Source organism: Bos indicus x Bos taurus, chromosome 16 (genome assembly GCF_003369695.1).
Source record: "Bos indicus x Bos taurus breed Angus x Brahman F1 hybrid chromosome 16, Bos_hybrid_MaternalHap_v2.0, whole genome shotgun sequence".
Classification (NCBI taxonomy): Eukaryota; Metazoa; Chordata; class Mammalia; order Artiodactyla; family Bovidae; genus Bos; species Bos indicus x Bos taurus.
Window position 1 is genome coordinate 36,950,167 of NC_040091.1, and position 14,292 is coordinate 36,964,458.

The 14,292-nt window shown below is 34.6% G+C and overlaps 1 protein-coding gene across 3 annotated transcripts in view; it reads right to left on the reverse strand.

The window, feature by feature from the left end:
- KIFAP3 (kinesin associated protein 3) overlaps positions 1-14,292 on the reverse strand; it is a 142,176-nt gene that overhangs the window by 57,108 nt on the left and 70,776 nt on the right. For all 3 annotated transcript variants that reach the window (XM_027564769.1, XM_027564771.1, XM_027564770.1), the window contains exon 11: positions 7,711-7,811. In XM_027564769.1, coding sequence (XP_027420570.1) covers positions 7,711-7,811 — 101 coding nt within the window. The remainder of the gene's footprint in view (positions 1-7,710; positions 7,812-14,292) is intronic.

The following is a 14,292-nucleotide window of genomic DNA, read 5'->3' on the forward strand; positions in this document are numbered from 1 at the left end:
TACAGTGGAGAATGTAAATGAAATATTAGATAAAGGCTTTGCTTTTAAGGATTTAAAATATCATGGGGAAGTAGAACACTCTGAGCAAAGAAAACAGCTTGTGCAAAGGTTATAAGGCAGGAAAAAATGTCATTCTTCTGAAAAACTGAAAGAAAGCAAACATGGTTGGAATGAGGGAAACGGTGATAAAAGAAGGTAAAAGCCAGAAAATGCCAGGTCTTGAAGTACATGTTAAGGATTTGGGGCTTCATCCTAAGGAAAATGGGAAGATGTTAAAGGCTTCCAAATAAGGAAAGTGTCAGAATAAGATTTATGTTTCAAGAAGATATGACCAATGTAGAAAACAGATTGAAATAGTGTAAGAAAATGTGCTGCTGCTGCTGCTAAGTCGCTTCAGTTGTGTCTGACTCTGTGTGACCCCATAGACAGCCTCCCACCAGGCTCCCCCGTCCCTGGGATTCTCCAGGCAAGAACACTGGAGTGGGTTGCCGTTTCCTTTTCCAATGCATGAAAGTGAAAAGTGAAAGTGAAGTCACTTGGTCGTGTCCGACTCTTAGCGACCCCATGGTCTGCAGCCTACCAGGGTCCTCCGTCCATGGGATTTTCCAGGCAAGAGTAGTGGAGTGGGGTGATGTGCTAAGACCATCTAAAGGGCTAGCAGAAAAGTCCAGGTATGGTGATGGCTGCTCGGATAAGGTAGAGTAGTGGGGATAGAGATAAAAAGGACAGCTCAGATATATTTAGTAAAGACAATCAAACAGGATTTAATAACTGACTGGATGTTGGCATTAAGGGAGAAGAAGAAACAAAGATGACTCCCAGGTTTATACCCTGAACGACATGAATGATGGTGCCAATGCTTACCCAAAGACAGAAATTAGAATAGGAGAAAACCTCAAAGGGAAGCCAGTAATTTTAGCTTTTGGATATGCTGAATTTAAGCTGCCTATGTGACAGTTTAGTGCTGATAGTCAATAAAAGTTATAAACACAATTTTAGAAGACATGTTCAGACTGAACATATGATTTTAGGAATTGTCATTTATGGTTGATAACTGAACCTGCAAGGTCTGACCCAATCATCCGGGAATGTATATAAAATAAGGAAAGAACTCTACTTAATAAGAGAAAGAAAGATGGGTCTGGGAAGCAACAGACAGAAAAAGAGGAAGGAAAGGATAGGCTACTTATGCCATTTAGCCATATCTACATTTGTCATGATAAAAGGTCATTGCCATATAATAAAGGAGAAATGACAAATCTTATGCCAGACTTTTGAGAAGCCAGTCTACTATTATTGGTAAATAGTAAATTAACTTAATGCATATTATATAAAGATATTTTTCTCTTAGTCAAACTGCTAACAATATATGGAAGTTAATCCTAAAATTTATAACCTAAAATTTTCTTATGTTTTATCTCGAGGCAATATCTTTAAGATCAACATGTCTTTGTTGATGGGTTAGACCTTATTCTGTTAAATCTTGTGGTTATTTTCTATGTTAGTTCCAAATAACTTCTAAGTTTCAAAAAGGATACATGGTCAACATATCATGTGTCTGTAAAAATTAATCTTACTTTTATATACTAGCAATGAATTAAAAACACAAATCCACTTACAGCTGCTCCAAAAAACACTCTGATATCATTCTAACAAAACGGTATATATACATGTGTGTACGTGCATGTGTGCTGTCACTTCAGTCTTCTCCCACTCTTTGTGACCCTACAGACTTCTCCCACTCTTTGTGACACTATGGAGCCCGCCAGGCTCCTCAGTCCATGGGATCCACCAGGCCAGAATATTAGCGTGGGTTGCCATGCTCTCCTCTGGGGATCTTCCCGACCTAGGGATCAAACCCTTGTCTCTTGCACTGCAGGTGAATTCTTCACAGCTAAGCCACTGGGGAAGCCCATATATGTAGGTGTGTATGTATGTATGTATGTATGTGTGTGTGTGTATGTGTTTGTGTGTGTAAAATTCATTTATTTGCTGTGAACTACAAAAACACTATAGCTGGTAAATGGTTTGTATGTATTATGCCTTTTCTCACAGAGCACCTCTTTAACACAAATGTTGCTGCTAGTGGAATCTTTAATCACTAACACTTAATAATGTTGCAGAACAACAACAACAAAAATCTATGGCATAGATAAAACAACCTTAAATTACTGGATATACATTTAACAGATTTTGGTACCTATGTATTAACTATCAATTAAAATTATAAATTAATAAAAATGTAGATGACAGTACTGTAAATATATACAGTATGTTTTTCATACTATAATTAAAAACCTACTACATATAGATTCCTTTCAAACTTCTGATACAAGAAGCTTTTTAAAAATAACAAAAGTCTGTTTGTTACATTAAGGTAATGCTTAAACAAGGCAAACTATGTTGTTATTTATTTGAAATTAATCTTGTAGTATGAAACTTGGCCTTAAAAATGGCATTATCGGTGATTTGTTAGAAGCTGAGGGGTTTTGTTTTGCCTTGTTTTTGTAATTTCCATGTTAAGTTTTGTGATGAAATATTCAGGAGCTAGCTTTTTATTTTTTATTTTTTTAGGAGCTAGCTTTTTAAAAAATAATGATGGTTTAAAACCTTATCCAAATCCCCACATCCCCAAATCAAGACTAAATGTTAAAAAAACATATCATGATATAGAATTAGTTTTTCAGAGTAAGAGAGACACTTAAATTTTAATTAGAGCACTCACATTTTAAAATATTAATTTAGTTCAAACTCCATGTGCAACATTGTCTTTAATTTGATTGTTACAGCACTTCAAAAGTAAGTGTAATTGCTAACAACTAGGAAATATTAAAACTAGATTTGTTCTAACTATGTCCATTGTCATCTTTTACTAATTTAACAGGAAGGCACTAAAAGGGGTTCAGTCTTTGCAATGAAGAGGCAATAGTGTTCAATCAGACAAGTCCCATATTGAGTATCAGATACCAAAGACCCAGGACTGAAATCACTGTGTCTAGACTCTCTGGCACCTGACTTCACTTATTTACCAGTGACCAGAGGCCAACCCCCACAGCTCGCTATATTCACATACACCTCTACCACCACCACCCCCCTACCCAAACATCTTTGAATGATTATGGCAGAACTTTGCATGCCTCAGGAATCTCTTCTGACTGGCTACTCCCTAACTCTGCTGTTTGAAGTGATGCTCTGGTTTCTGAACTTCAGCAGATAATGGCAGGCAGGAGCAAAGGGGGCTGTCAGAAAGGACGTTTACCAGCATTCAGCTAAAAAGAGGCATGTAGATCAAAGAGGGGCCAAATAGGACAACTGTGGTGGAAAACATGTGGATTACTATGAAGATTCTTGCACACTGTTCTAGGGTAAAATATTAAATAACACCATGACATCATTACCTAAACATGTACTTTGGCCATTCTATTACCAATAAATACCTTTTATAAGCATCTGGATGGCATTTGCACCTATTTAAACAAAACATGCATCTCAGAGGTCTAAATAACAATGAACTGTTAATGTGTACTCTTAACTATTATTAGAATACAACCATTAACTCCTGGTTATCCCCAAGTATGCTCACCTGAAACAATTCACCCACTGAGACCATTAAGATCACATATGAAGAAAGACTTGCCCTGACCCCCAAATTTTATAGAATACTGGAAGAGGAAAAAATTAGAATATATTGGATAATTAGAGGTAATAAAATACAAAAGAAGAAAAGCAACATAATAGTGGAAGAGATTATGAGGCGTGATGAATTTATAACACCTACTCTGAATGTTAAATAATTTACAAAAGTGAACTCTAATTATAGAGCATCTCAATCTAGTTCCACCAAAGTCCACTTCTTTAAGAATCAATAGAATAATTTTTCCCCAAAGTACCTATACAACCTCTTTAGGTTAATCTAGTTTATGAAATGCTATTCTATGAGCAGTGTTAAGACATTGTTTATTTGGACTACTAAAATTCTGAAGAAAATTTAAACAGTATAGTATAGGTTTCTTAAGTGTAAACACTTATTTAAATTGGACTTTGAGTGGTTCCAAAATAGTGAGAACTATTTACTAATGGCATCTTGTTTTAGTACAGTATTTCACAGTTTATAAAGTTTCTTTACATATATAGCTAATGTAATTAAAGAATATGACCATATCACCTATTCTTTTTGATTGCTTAAATGAATATGAATGACAATTTAATCACCGCTTTCCTACTCTCAGGCTTCCTACGTGATTCAGCGGTAAAGAATCCGCCTGCCAATGCAGGGGATGCAGGTTCGATCTGTGGGTCTGATTCGTGGGTTGGGAAGATCCCTCAGAGGGAAATGGCAACCCACTCCAGTATTCTGCCTGGAGAATCCCATGGACCGAGGAGCCTGGCAGGCTACAGTCCATGGGGTTGCAAAGAGTTGGACATGACTGAGCAACTGAGTATGCAACATTCCTACTTTCGAAGTTATTTTAGGCTTGTCATTTGAAAAATTCATTTGTAATTCTTCACGATATTTACTACACAAAAATTAATGTGCATAATTTCAAAGTGAACAAAGTATTACATTAATTCTAACATATTCCAAAACCCAGATATATAGTTTTATTTAAGAAGAAGGTTAATCAGTTGCTGTCACAAATGAGTTTAAAGCTCTGCTAGTATTATAAACATTGAGTAGTCAATATTTCTGAAAAGAGTATCTTTTTAATTTCTGAAGGAAGCTTGGAAATTTCAACCTAATACCAAATTTTCTTTCTTTTATTTTACAGTGTACTTTCATAATTGGCACTGGGTGGCAATTAAACCATGTCAATTTTTCCCTAATATGTCAAAGTTGAGCCTTATAAAGTACAAGCTATAGCCTGGATAGCACTTTAGGAACAAACATATTCTAGAATATCATTTACTTTCTCAAACTATGGCTTCATACTAAAACATTTCAGGATGTCTACAACATAATAATTTGAAGACATACCTTCACTATTATTACTGGGGTTGAGCTTTTAAAAACAGAATATAATAAATTAAAACCCCCAAACAATGACCACTGAATGAATTTTTGAAGATTCTGTTCATGAAATACACATCATAAATGTTCTGAAAATCCCTCTGCAGAAATGTTTGATGTTAGAAAATTATCTGGCAAGGAAATATGCATGAATATTGCTCTTGAAAAGGTATGGGACAATTTTCCTCCAAGTCTTCAACTACAATAATATTAATGTCTCAAAAGAAATCTAAACAGACTTTTATTTCTGATTATTTATTGAAAATAGTTTTATATGTTATGTTTGAGATTATAAACTCTATGGTATAGAGAGAAAGGTAACTCTGAATTAAACATTTAACAAAATAAGTTTTCCATGTCTTTTTAGTTTACATTTCTTTTATTTAATGTCATTCTCTTTAAAATCTAATCTGGATAAAAACAACCAATTTGGACAAAAATATTATTTTTTTTGTCACTGCTTTCCAATTTGTACCTTGTAGTCAATGAAGTTCTGACACTAAATGGGTTTGGAAAAGAATACCCTTTGAAATTGTGAAGGAAAACCTTTGGAACATATGGAGTGAGACTGTAGTAAATCACTTGTAATCTCCCTTTGACATGGCTACTCTTTTATTGAAAACTTGTTTGACCAAGAGTTTGATTACACTTTGCATCAGCTATAGTCTGACATGTGTTATCTCTATAAGAAGCCTTGCCATGTTAGATAAAATATGCAGTATATTTGAAGGATGTCTACTTTCTGTAAACAAGCATAATTAGTTTATCCCCTGATTTAAAAGCCTAAGAAGTTATCCTTGAGAGTTTATCAGCTTTTTAATTACATGTGGATAAAGTATTAAAATTTTGGAATAGCAAATTCAATTTTTAGAACTGTTTTATTAATTTGGGATGAATAGAAGGATTAATAAGAATTAATAAAAATAAAAGTTATGGTCTTATTTTTTACTACATATTAATCATTTGTCAAAATAATACACATTTAATAACTTACATTAGGCTAATAAGGAATTACCTAGTAGGAGGCTTAAGAAGATTACTTTAATAAGCATAATTTACTATTCATATTCTTCTAAAGTATCTTTTAAAAGTGTTATATTTTTATTGTATATTATACATCCTACAAGTTTCCTTTTATTTATTTATTTATGTTGGCTGTGCTGGGTCTTTGTTGCTGCATGGTATTTTCTCTAGTTGTGGGCACTGGGGGTTACTCTCTAGTTGTGGTGTGCAGGCTTCTCCTTGGGGTGGCTTCTCCTGTGGAGCACAGGCTCTAGAGTGCATGAGCTTCAGTAGTTACAGAACACGAGCTCGCTCAGTAGTGTGCTTCCCAGACTCTAGAGACAGGCTCAACAGTTGTGGCACAAGGGCTTAGTTGCTCCAAGGCATGTGGGATCTTCCTGGATCAGGGATTGTACCCATGTCTGTTACATTGGCAGGCAGATTCTTTACCACTGACCCACCAGGGAATCCCTGTTTCTCTACTTTAGAAAGCCATATTATAAAAAATAATATTAAAAATCAGCCCAACTAGTATTCTGATCATCAGTTAGTAATCAAATTAGTAGAGCTCAGTTTAATAAAATTTAATGGCACAATAGTGACTTTGAATGTAAATTCTCTAAGAGTAAAATCACACACGTATGTGGTTCAGTGGTAAATAATCCGCCTGCCAATGCAGGACACATTTGTTCGACCCTGAGTCGAGAATATCTCCTGGAGAAGAAAATGGCAACCCACTTGAGTATTCTTGTCTGGAAATCTCATGGACAGAGGAGCCTAGCAGACTACAGTCCATGGGGTTGCAAAGAGTCAGAGATGACTTAGCGACCACCAACAACAATGAATCTCAACACTTACAGTCCATGAAAGAAAATCACTAAACTCTTTAAAGACAAATAAACCTAACATATGAAATACACCAAACAACTGAGTTATAGCAAAAATTTTTCTTGAGAAGAGTGCTATAAAAGAAAGTAAAAGTATTTTGATGCATTTTTTTCATCAGAGCATGCAAAGCATTTAAAACAGTCAACCACAAACAAAATTAAAGGGCAAATGACAAAGTTGGGAAATGTCTGTAATATGACGAGGAGTTAAAAGTTATTATATATATAGATCTTATGTATTAGTCCCAAAATATTGACATGCCAATGGAAAAATTATCAATAGAAATAAAAGATTTATAATATAATATCAATAAAAATGTGAAAAGTGTTCAACCTCACCAATATTCACAGAATGCAAATAAAAAAACCCCAGACATTCCATTTTTAGAGAAATGACAGCATCTAGTGTTGTTAAAAGTGAAATGATAGTTGGGAGAAATCAACTCATGTCTTCTTGGAAGGTAATTTGGCCATATTGTATCAAATACACAAAACACCTTTTGACTTAGTAATTCTACTTTTAGGAATTAAAACTAAGGAAAAAATAGAGATATGATTAAGCTTTTATATACCATGATTTTTATTCCACAGTATTTCATTTGCTTACATATGTTTATTTACATCAGTTTTTATGGGATAAACTAGAAAGTTATTTTCATTTTTATACTGTCTGTACTTTCAGACTGTATATAACAAATTTATATTATTTTTAGGAGGGAATTTTTAAAGAAAAAAGCTATTTGAAAAATCAAGAGAAGAAAGCAAAAAACACATTTTTAAAATGTGTTTTAAAAAAACACTTACACCACTCACCTGTGGTATGCAGTCAGTATACGCAAACATTGATTTAAAGCGGTCATCCATGCTTATGTGGTAAAGAACACACATTGCGATTTGCTTGTAGTTTTCATTGCCTGGAAATAAGACATCATGAATATGGTGAGATTTTATATTATGCTATGCCTTGCATGCAATGACCACAAATAATTTTTTGTATAACAAACTCAAATTAATGCATTAAAACTTTTAAACTACAGAATCAATAAAAATCCTTATACAAATTCTAATTTAGAAAATATGAGATTTTTCTAATTTAGAAAAACATGAAAATTTTGAGCTTCCTATTTCAATTTCCCTGCTTGCCAAAACTAGAGAAAAGCCTGCCCAGCCAGAAGACCTAGCACAGCCAAAAGTTAGTTGAGCAAGCTCCAGGAGTTGGTGATGGACAGGGAAGCCTGAGTGCTGCAAGGAGGGGCTGCAAGGAGTTGGATACGACTGAGCGACTGAAGTGGACTGATTTCAATTCCAAAGTCTGGAGTACACCAACTGTGAAATATCACTAAGTTCCAAGAAACCGCAGTATTTTACAAGGTATATTTTTGAAAAAAGTTAATCACAAACTGAAGAATTAATTGTTCGCAGCAGCCCACTAAAATGTAGATTTGGCCACTGGCCTCCCCATCCCTCCTGTTTTATCAAAATATATAATTAACACATTTCAGTGATAATGTACAATAAATATAGTAAACAAAACAGTTTATTTAATTTCTATGAATCAGAAACTTGAAAAAGAACGTAAATGACAAAAAGTAGAACAGTATTTGCAACATTAAAAAATATATGACTATTCAATACAATACTGTAAAGTAATTAGCCTCCAATTAAAATAAATAAATTTATATTAAAATGAATAAATAAAACATTGATAGATGGAACAGAAAAAAAAATACATGACTATAAATTGCTAAAGGGTATAATATAGACTAACAAGCATAGTCTAAGGATTGTCTTAGAACTTCAAGGTAAGATTATTCTCATTTTATACACCTTGAAACTGAAAAAAGGAAAGTGAATGATATATCATAGATTTGAAAAATAAAATGGAACTTGAATATGTCATTTAATCCTTCTACATGCTTTCATATACCATATTTTGAGGATCTTTATATGATCTCAAAGTCAGTTTCAAAACTTGAGCTAGAAAAGTTGTTTTGCTAAAAGTTTTATCCAAAAAATAATATTCTTTAAAAAAATTTTTGGCTATAAGTAAATCTTGGGAGATATTTGGAATTTAAAAAAAATCAAGTATGTACATAAATTTAATTAACATATCAAGAAAATTTTAAATATACTTTAACAAGGAAGATAATTTCAGCACCTTTATTCCTATGTCTACTATAGTACAAAATTACTAAAATACTTTGTGTTTTTTTAATAATACTAATTTATATTCTTACTGAATTTTTCAGATATTAGATATATCTTTGTAAGGTGGTAAGCAATTCTTAGAGGACAAAAACTTTGGTATTCTTACAGGCTTTGTATATGGAATTTTGTCAAAAGATATCTGCTGATTGATTCTACTTTTAATATTTAAGAAGCAAGGTGACTATAGTTAACAATTCTCTAGGCAAGAATACTAGACTGGGTTGCAATGCCCTTCTCCAGGGGACCTTCCCAACCCAAGGATTGAACCTGGGTCTTTTGTACTGCAGCAGATTCTTTACCGTCTGAGCCACCAGAGAAGCTGTTATAGTTAACAATACTGTATTGTATATTTGAAAGTTACTAAGAGAATATATCTTAAAAGTTCTCACAACCAGAAAAAAAGTATTGTGTGAGGTGATAAATGTGGTAACTAACCTTAACTTACCTTACAGTGGTATAGTTAACTAACCTTATATCTAAACTTAACATATTTTACAATATATATATATATATATCAAGTTATCACCTTAAACTTACAATTGTTACATTAATTAGATCTCAATAAAGCTGGAAAAAACACAATGTTATGTTTAAAAAATCAGAGGCTAAAACTGAAAAAATAAGCACAAAGACGTCACTGGTTTTACAAGATCTTCAGATGGAATACAGAAGTGTTTTAAGTAAAATTTCCAAGGGTCTTTTACAGGTAAATTTAAGAAATATAGTGAGCCTCTCTGTACAATCTTGTTTTCCTGGAGCTTACTATGTTAGACAAAAATATATCACATGCTAAGAAAGAACAATGTGAATCTTCAAAACAATCAAATCAGTTTTGTTATCTTTATGTGTCAGATGGGGAACCTAACAGAGAAAAATACTTCCTACACAGCCATGTTAAGCAGCTGAGCAGGGCTTTAAGCACAGGTCTCTCTGACTCAAAAATCTTCACCAGAGGTCAAGTTATATACACCAAAGGTATATTACAATATCTCTCAAATAGTTTTGTATCATAAGGTGAAATGGTCTTTCAAGAGATATTATTAGCAGGTATAAAAGACTGACATATGCTGACATACGATAGGGTAAAGCACATTTTTAAAACAGAATTTTAAAAACTCAAGACTTTTGCATCTTTTTAAATGGTTTGGCTAGAGCCTATTTCCAGGGACTCTCAATATCAATGTAAAAATAACTTCTTGGCATAAAACAAAAACAGTAAAATATAGTATATGTTTGTCAGATGAATACATACTAGGTAAACACTTTCATCTTAACTAAAAACTATGAATTCACTATACTCAACCACTTGGAATATAATATATGCAGAACCTACATTTGGAGGAAAATATAATTAAAAAATTGTGAAATAACTCCAAGAAAGAGAAAAGTAGAGACTAACTGGGTATTCCCAACTTCATTATTCTGCTCTTGGGATGAAAGAAATCTAAACAGAAAAGACTTGGGTTTGCATGATATGCAGATTAAAAATGAAAAATTCCAACTTTCTTCTCTAGAGAGGAAAAGTATCTTTTAGAGTTTTGGTCAGAGTATATATACTTTACAGTACTTAGCTTTTCTTCTGGGGCTGAGATATTTAAAAATCTTTTTAAGGAAGTTCCAACAGTAAACTCAATATTCTGAAGGCACAATCTCTTTCCTTGCTATTCCAGTTTCTTTCTGCATGCTGTTCAGCTGTGGGTAGGTTCTAGTCCTACTTAGTTTTTACAAAATATTATTTGAAGGTATTTTCTTTATGTAATGGATTCACTGATAAGTAGGATTCTACATCACACAACTTACTAAATAAATGGTAAAAGAAACAGAGGAATCAATATCCAAAATATTTTTTAACATCAAAGTAAATCATCAACATTAAAATTCAGAATGGCACTAAGAATGAAATATGGAGAAGTGAAGTTGCTCAGTCATGTGTGTGACTCTTTGTAATCCCATGGACTGTAGCCTAGCAGGCTCCTCCATCGGCGGCATTATACTGGAGTGGGTTGCCATTTCCTTCTCCAGGGGATCTTCCTGACCTGGGGATCGAATCCAGGTCTCCTGCACTGCAGGCAGACGCTTTACCCTCTGAGCCACCAGGGAAGCCATAGTAAATAAATGGTAAAAGAAACAAAGAACTCAATATCCAAAATAAAAGACTTTTTAATATCAAAGTAAATCATCAAACATTAAAATTCAGAGTAGCACTAAGAATGAAATAGGATGCTATTCTGTTTGAGAAGAGTTTGTCTACTGCTGGTATTAGTTAAAAGATACTAAACTGCAGTGTTCTCGTGGTACATCCATTCATGAAAGGTGAAAGGAAACAAAGATTCACCTTTAAGAGATCTGTGCCCCATAAAGAGGATAACAAGGAAGGTTTTCTAGAGCAAATTATATGTGTGAACATATATATGTGTGTATATGTATTATATGTGATTGTGTACCTATATCTTTATCACTTACAAAGGACAACTCAGGAGAAAGGGTATGTGACATAATAGAAAGTCTACAGTCCTAAAATTACAGTCATTTTTAAAAAGTAGATGAATAACATATGCCAGAAACATCGCAGATACAATAGCTTAATAATACATTACTTTCTTTTTTAACACAGCAAAACCCTCTAGTTTCAAAAAGTGGGATGATTCATTGTGCAACTTGTTCTAACTCTGTTCTTCTGTGCTTGTTTTTTCTTTCTCCTCTCCCCATATTCATGGGACAGAGAAAGGTGAAAGCTCCTTGAGTTCTCCTATACCTAATTCTTCTTTATCTGTGATCTTCTATTTAAAAAAGTCTCTGAATATATCCCTAATTTCCCATAATCTTTACCTAAAATTATTATCATAATCCCAAAATGTGCTAAAACGAAAGGACTGAAGGGAATAGAAATTTAACGGATACAAGGCTATACCAAAAGATTGGTGGACAGCCAATGTTTACATAACTACAATTCTTTGAGAGAGGGGAAGACAAAATTAAGCAAACTTGATAGTTCCTATTGTATGTTAAGCATGTATTTTCTCATTTAACCCTTAAAACTGAAGAGGTAGGTATTATCTTTGATTTTTAGAACTGGACATGGAACAACAGACTGGTTCCAAATAGGAAAAGGAGTACGTCAAGGCTGTATATTGTCACCCTGCTTATTTAACTTATATGCAGAGTACATCATGAGAAACGCTGGGCTGGAAGAAGCACAAGCTGGAATCAAGATCGCTGGGGAGAAATATCAGTAACTTCAGATATGCAGATGATACCACCCTCATGGCAGGAAGTGAAGAGGAACTAAAAAGTCTCTTGATGAAGGTGAAAGAGGAGAGTGAAAAAGTTGGCTTAAAACTCAACATTCAGAAAATGAAGATTATGGCATTTGGTCCCATCACTTCATGGAAAATAGATGGGGAAACAGTGGAAACAGTGTCAGACTTTATTTTTGGGGGTTCCAAAATCACTGCAGATGGCAACTGCAGCCATGAAATTACAAGACGCTTACTCCTTGGAAGGAAAGTTATGACCAACCTAGACAGCATATTCAAAAGCAGAGACATTCCTTTGCCAACAAAGGTTCGTCTAGTCAAGGCTATGGTTTTTCCTGTGGTCATGTATGGATGTGAGAGTTGGACTATGAAGAAGGCTGAGCACCAAAGAATTGATGCTTTTGAACTGTGGTGTTGGAGAAGACTCTTGAGAGTCCCTTGGACTGCAAGGAGATCAAACTAGTCCATTCTGAAGGAGATCAGCCCTGGGATTTCTTTGGAAGGAATGATACTAAAGCTGAAACTCCAGTACTTTGGCCACCTCATGTGAAGACTTGACTCATTGGAAAAGACTCTGATGCTAGGAGGGATTGGGGTCAGGAGGAGAAGGGGACGACAGATGATGAGATGGCGGGATGGCATCACTGACTCGATAGACATGAGTCTGAGTGAACTCCGGGAATTGGTGATAGACAGTGAGGCCTGGTGTGCTTCGATTCATGGGGTTACAAAGAGTCGGACACAACTGAGCGACTGAACTGAATGGAATGACATTCATTAAGGTTATGAATCCTTCAAAAGGAAACAGCTATGAATCTGAGATTCAAACCTAGGTCTGACTATAAAGCCTGTGTGCATGTACTCTCTACTAAGTAGGCCTCCCAGGAAATAGCAGAAAGGGTGAAATAAAACCTAACAAACAGGAATTATTATCATTATTCCTTAGAGGCACAGTACAGAAAGGAAATGCAGTTAAGAAGGGACTCTATAGGATCTGGGGGTCTTGGGAAAAAAAAAGTAAGAAGATGATAGAAAAGGGGAAGAAGGGAGATGAAATGCAGAAAAGCAATCAGTTATTTATCAGAGTACTTGTATCCAGATGCAACAGGTTCCAATGGGTGAAAGATCCTGACAGGGACAAATTACATTGTCTCCTGAGCAGTATGGGAGACTAGATCTATAGCCATTCTGAAACTCATTCTCACTGAATTGGACAAGAACGGCTATCAAGCAGAGCTTGATTTTATGAGAAAAACAAGGTGCTGAACGCTTAAAAGCTGAATAAAGTGGTAAATAGAGGCAGTATAACGCTGTGGTTCAAAGCCCAGGCCCTAGAGGCTGACTGCTTAGGTTCAATTTCTGGCTCTGCCACTTACTAGGGAAAATGGCCTTCTGAGTGTTATTTTCTGCGCTTCAGGTTCTTCATCTGTGAAACTGGAATAACAATTATATCTATCTCAAAGAGTTGGTATGCAAGGATTAGGTGAGAGAATCCTGGTAAAACAATTAGTACTGAGTCTGATACACAATAAAATGATTCAATAAATGTTATTACTTACTATTATTATGTTGAAAATAATGTTTTTATCAATAGAACACTATTCTTGCATTTTCTTTTTAAATTTATTTTTAATTGAAGGATAATTACAATATTGTGTTGGTTTCTGCCATATCACGTTTTCCTAATATATATGATGTCTTTGTGGTTTTCTATCCTCAAGATTTGACTGTAGTTTAGAGATAATACAGGTTTAAGAAGCAGCCAAGATTGCTCTGAGATGGCTATACAGGGTTCACAGGTATATTCTGCTGCCCCTGCAGCTGAGCCACTTGCTCCCAGTCACTTTCCTATAAAGCTCTGTTATACCCAAAGTACGGTCTTAGGAGAGTCATCTTTCGTCTCAAGGCTCCATTCAGTGACCCCTATCGG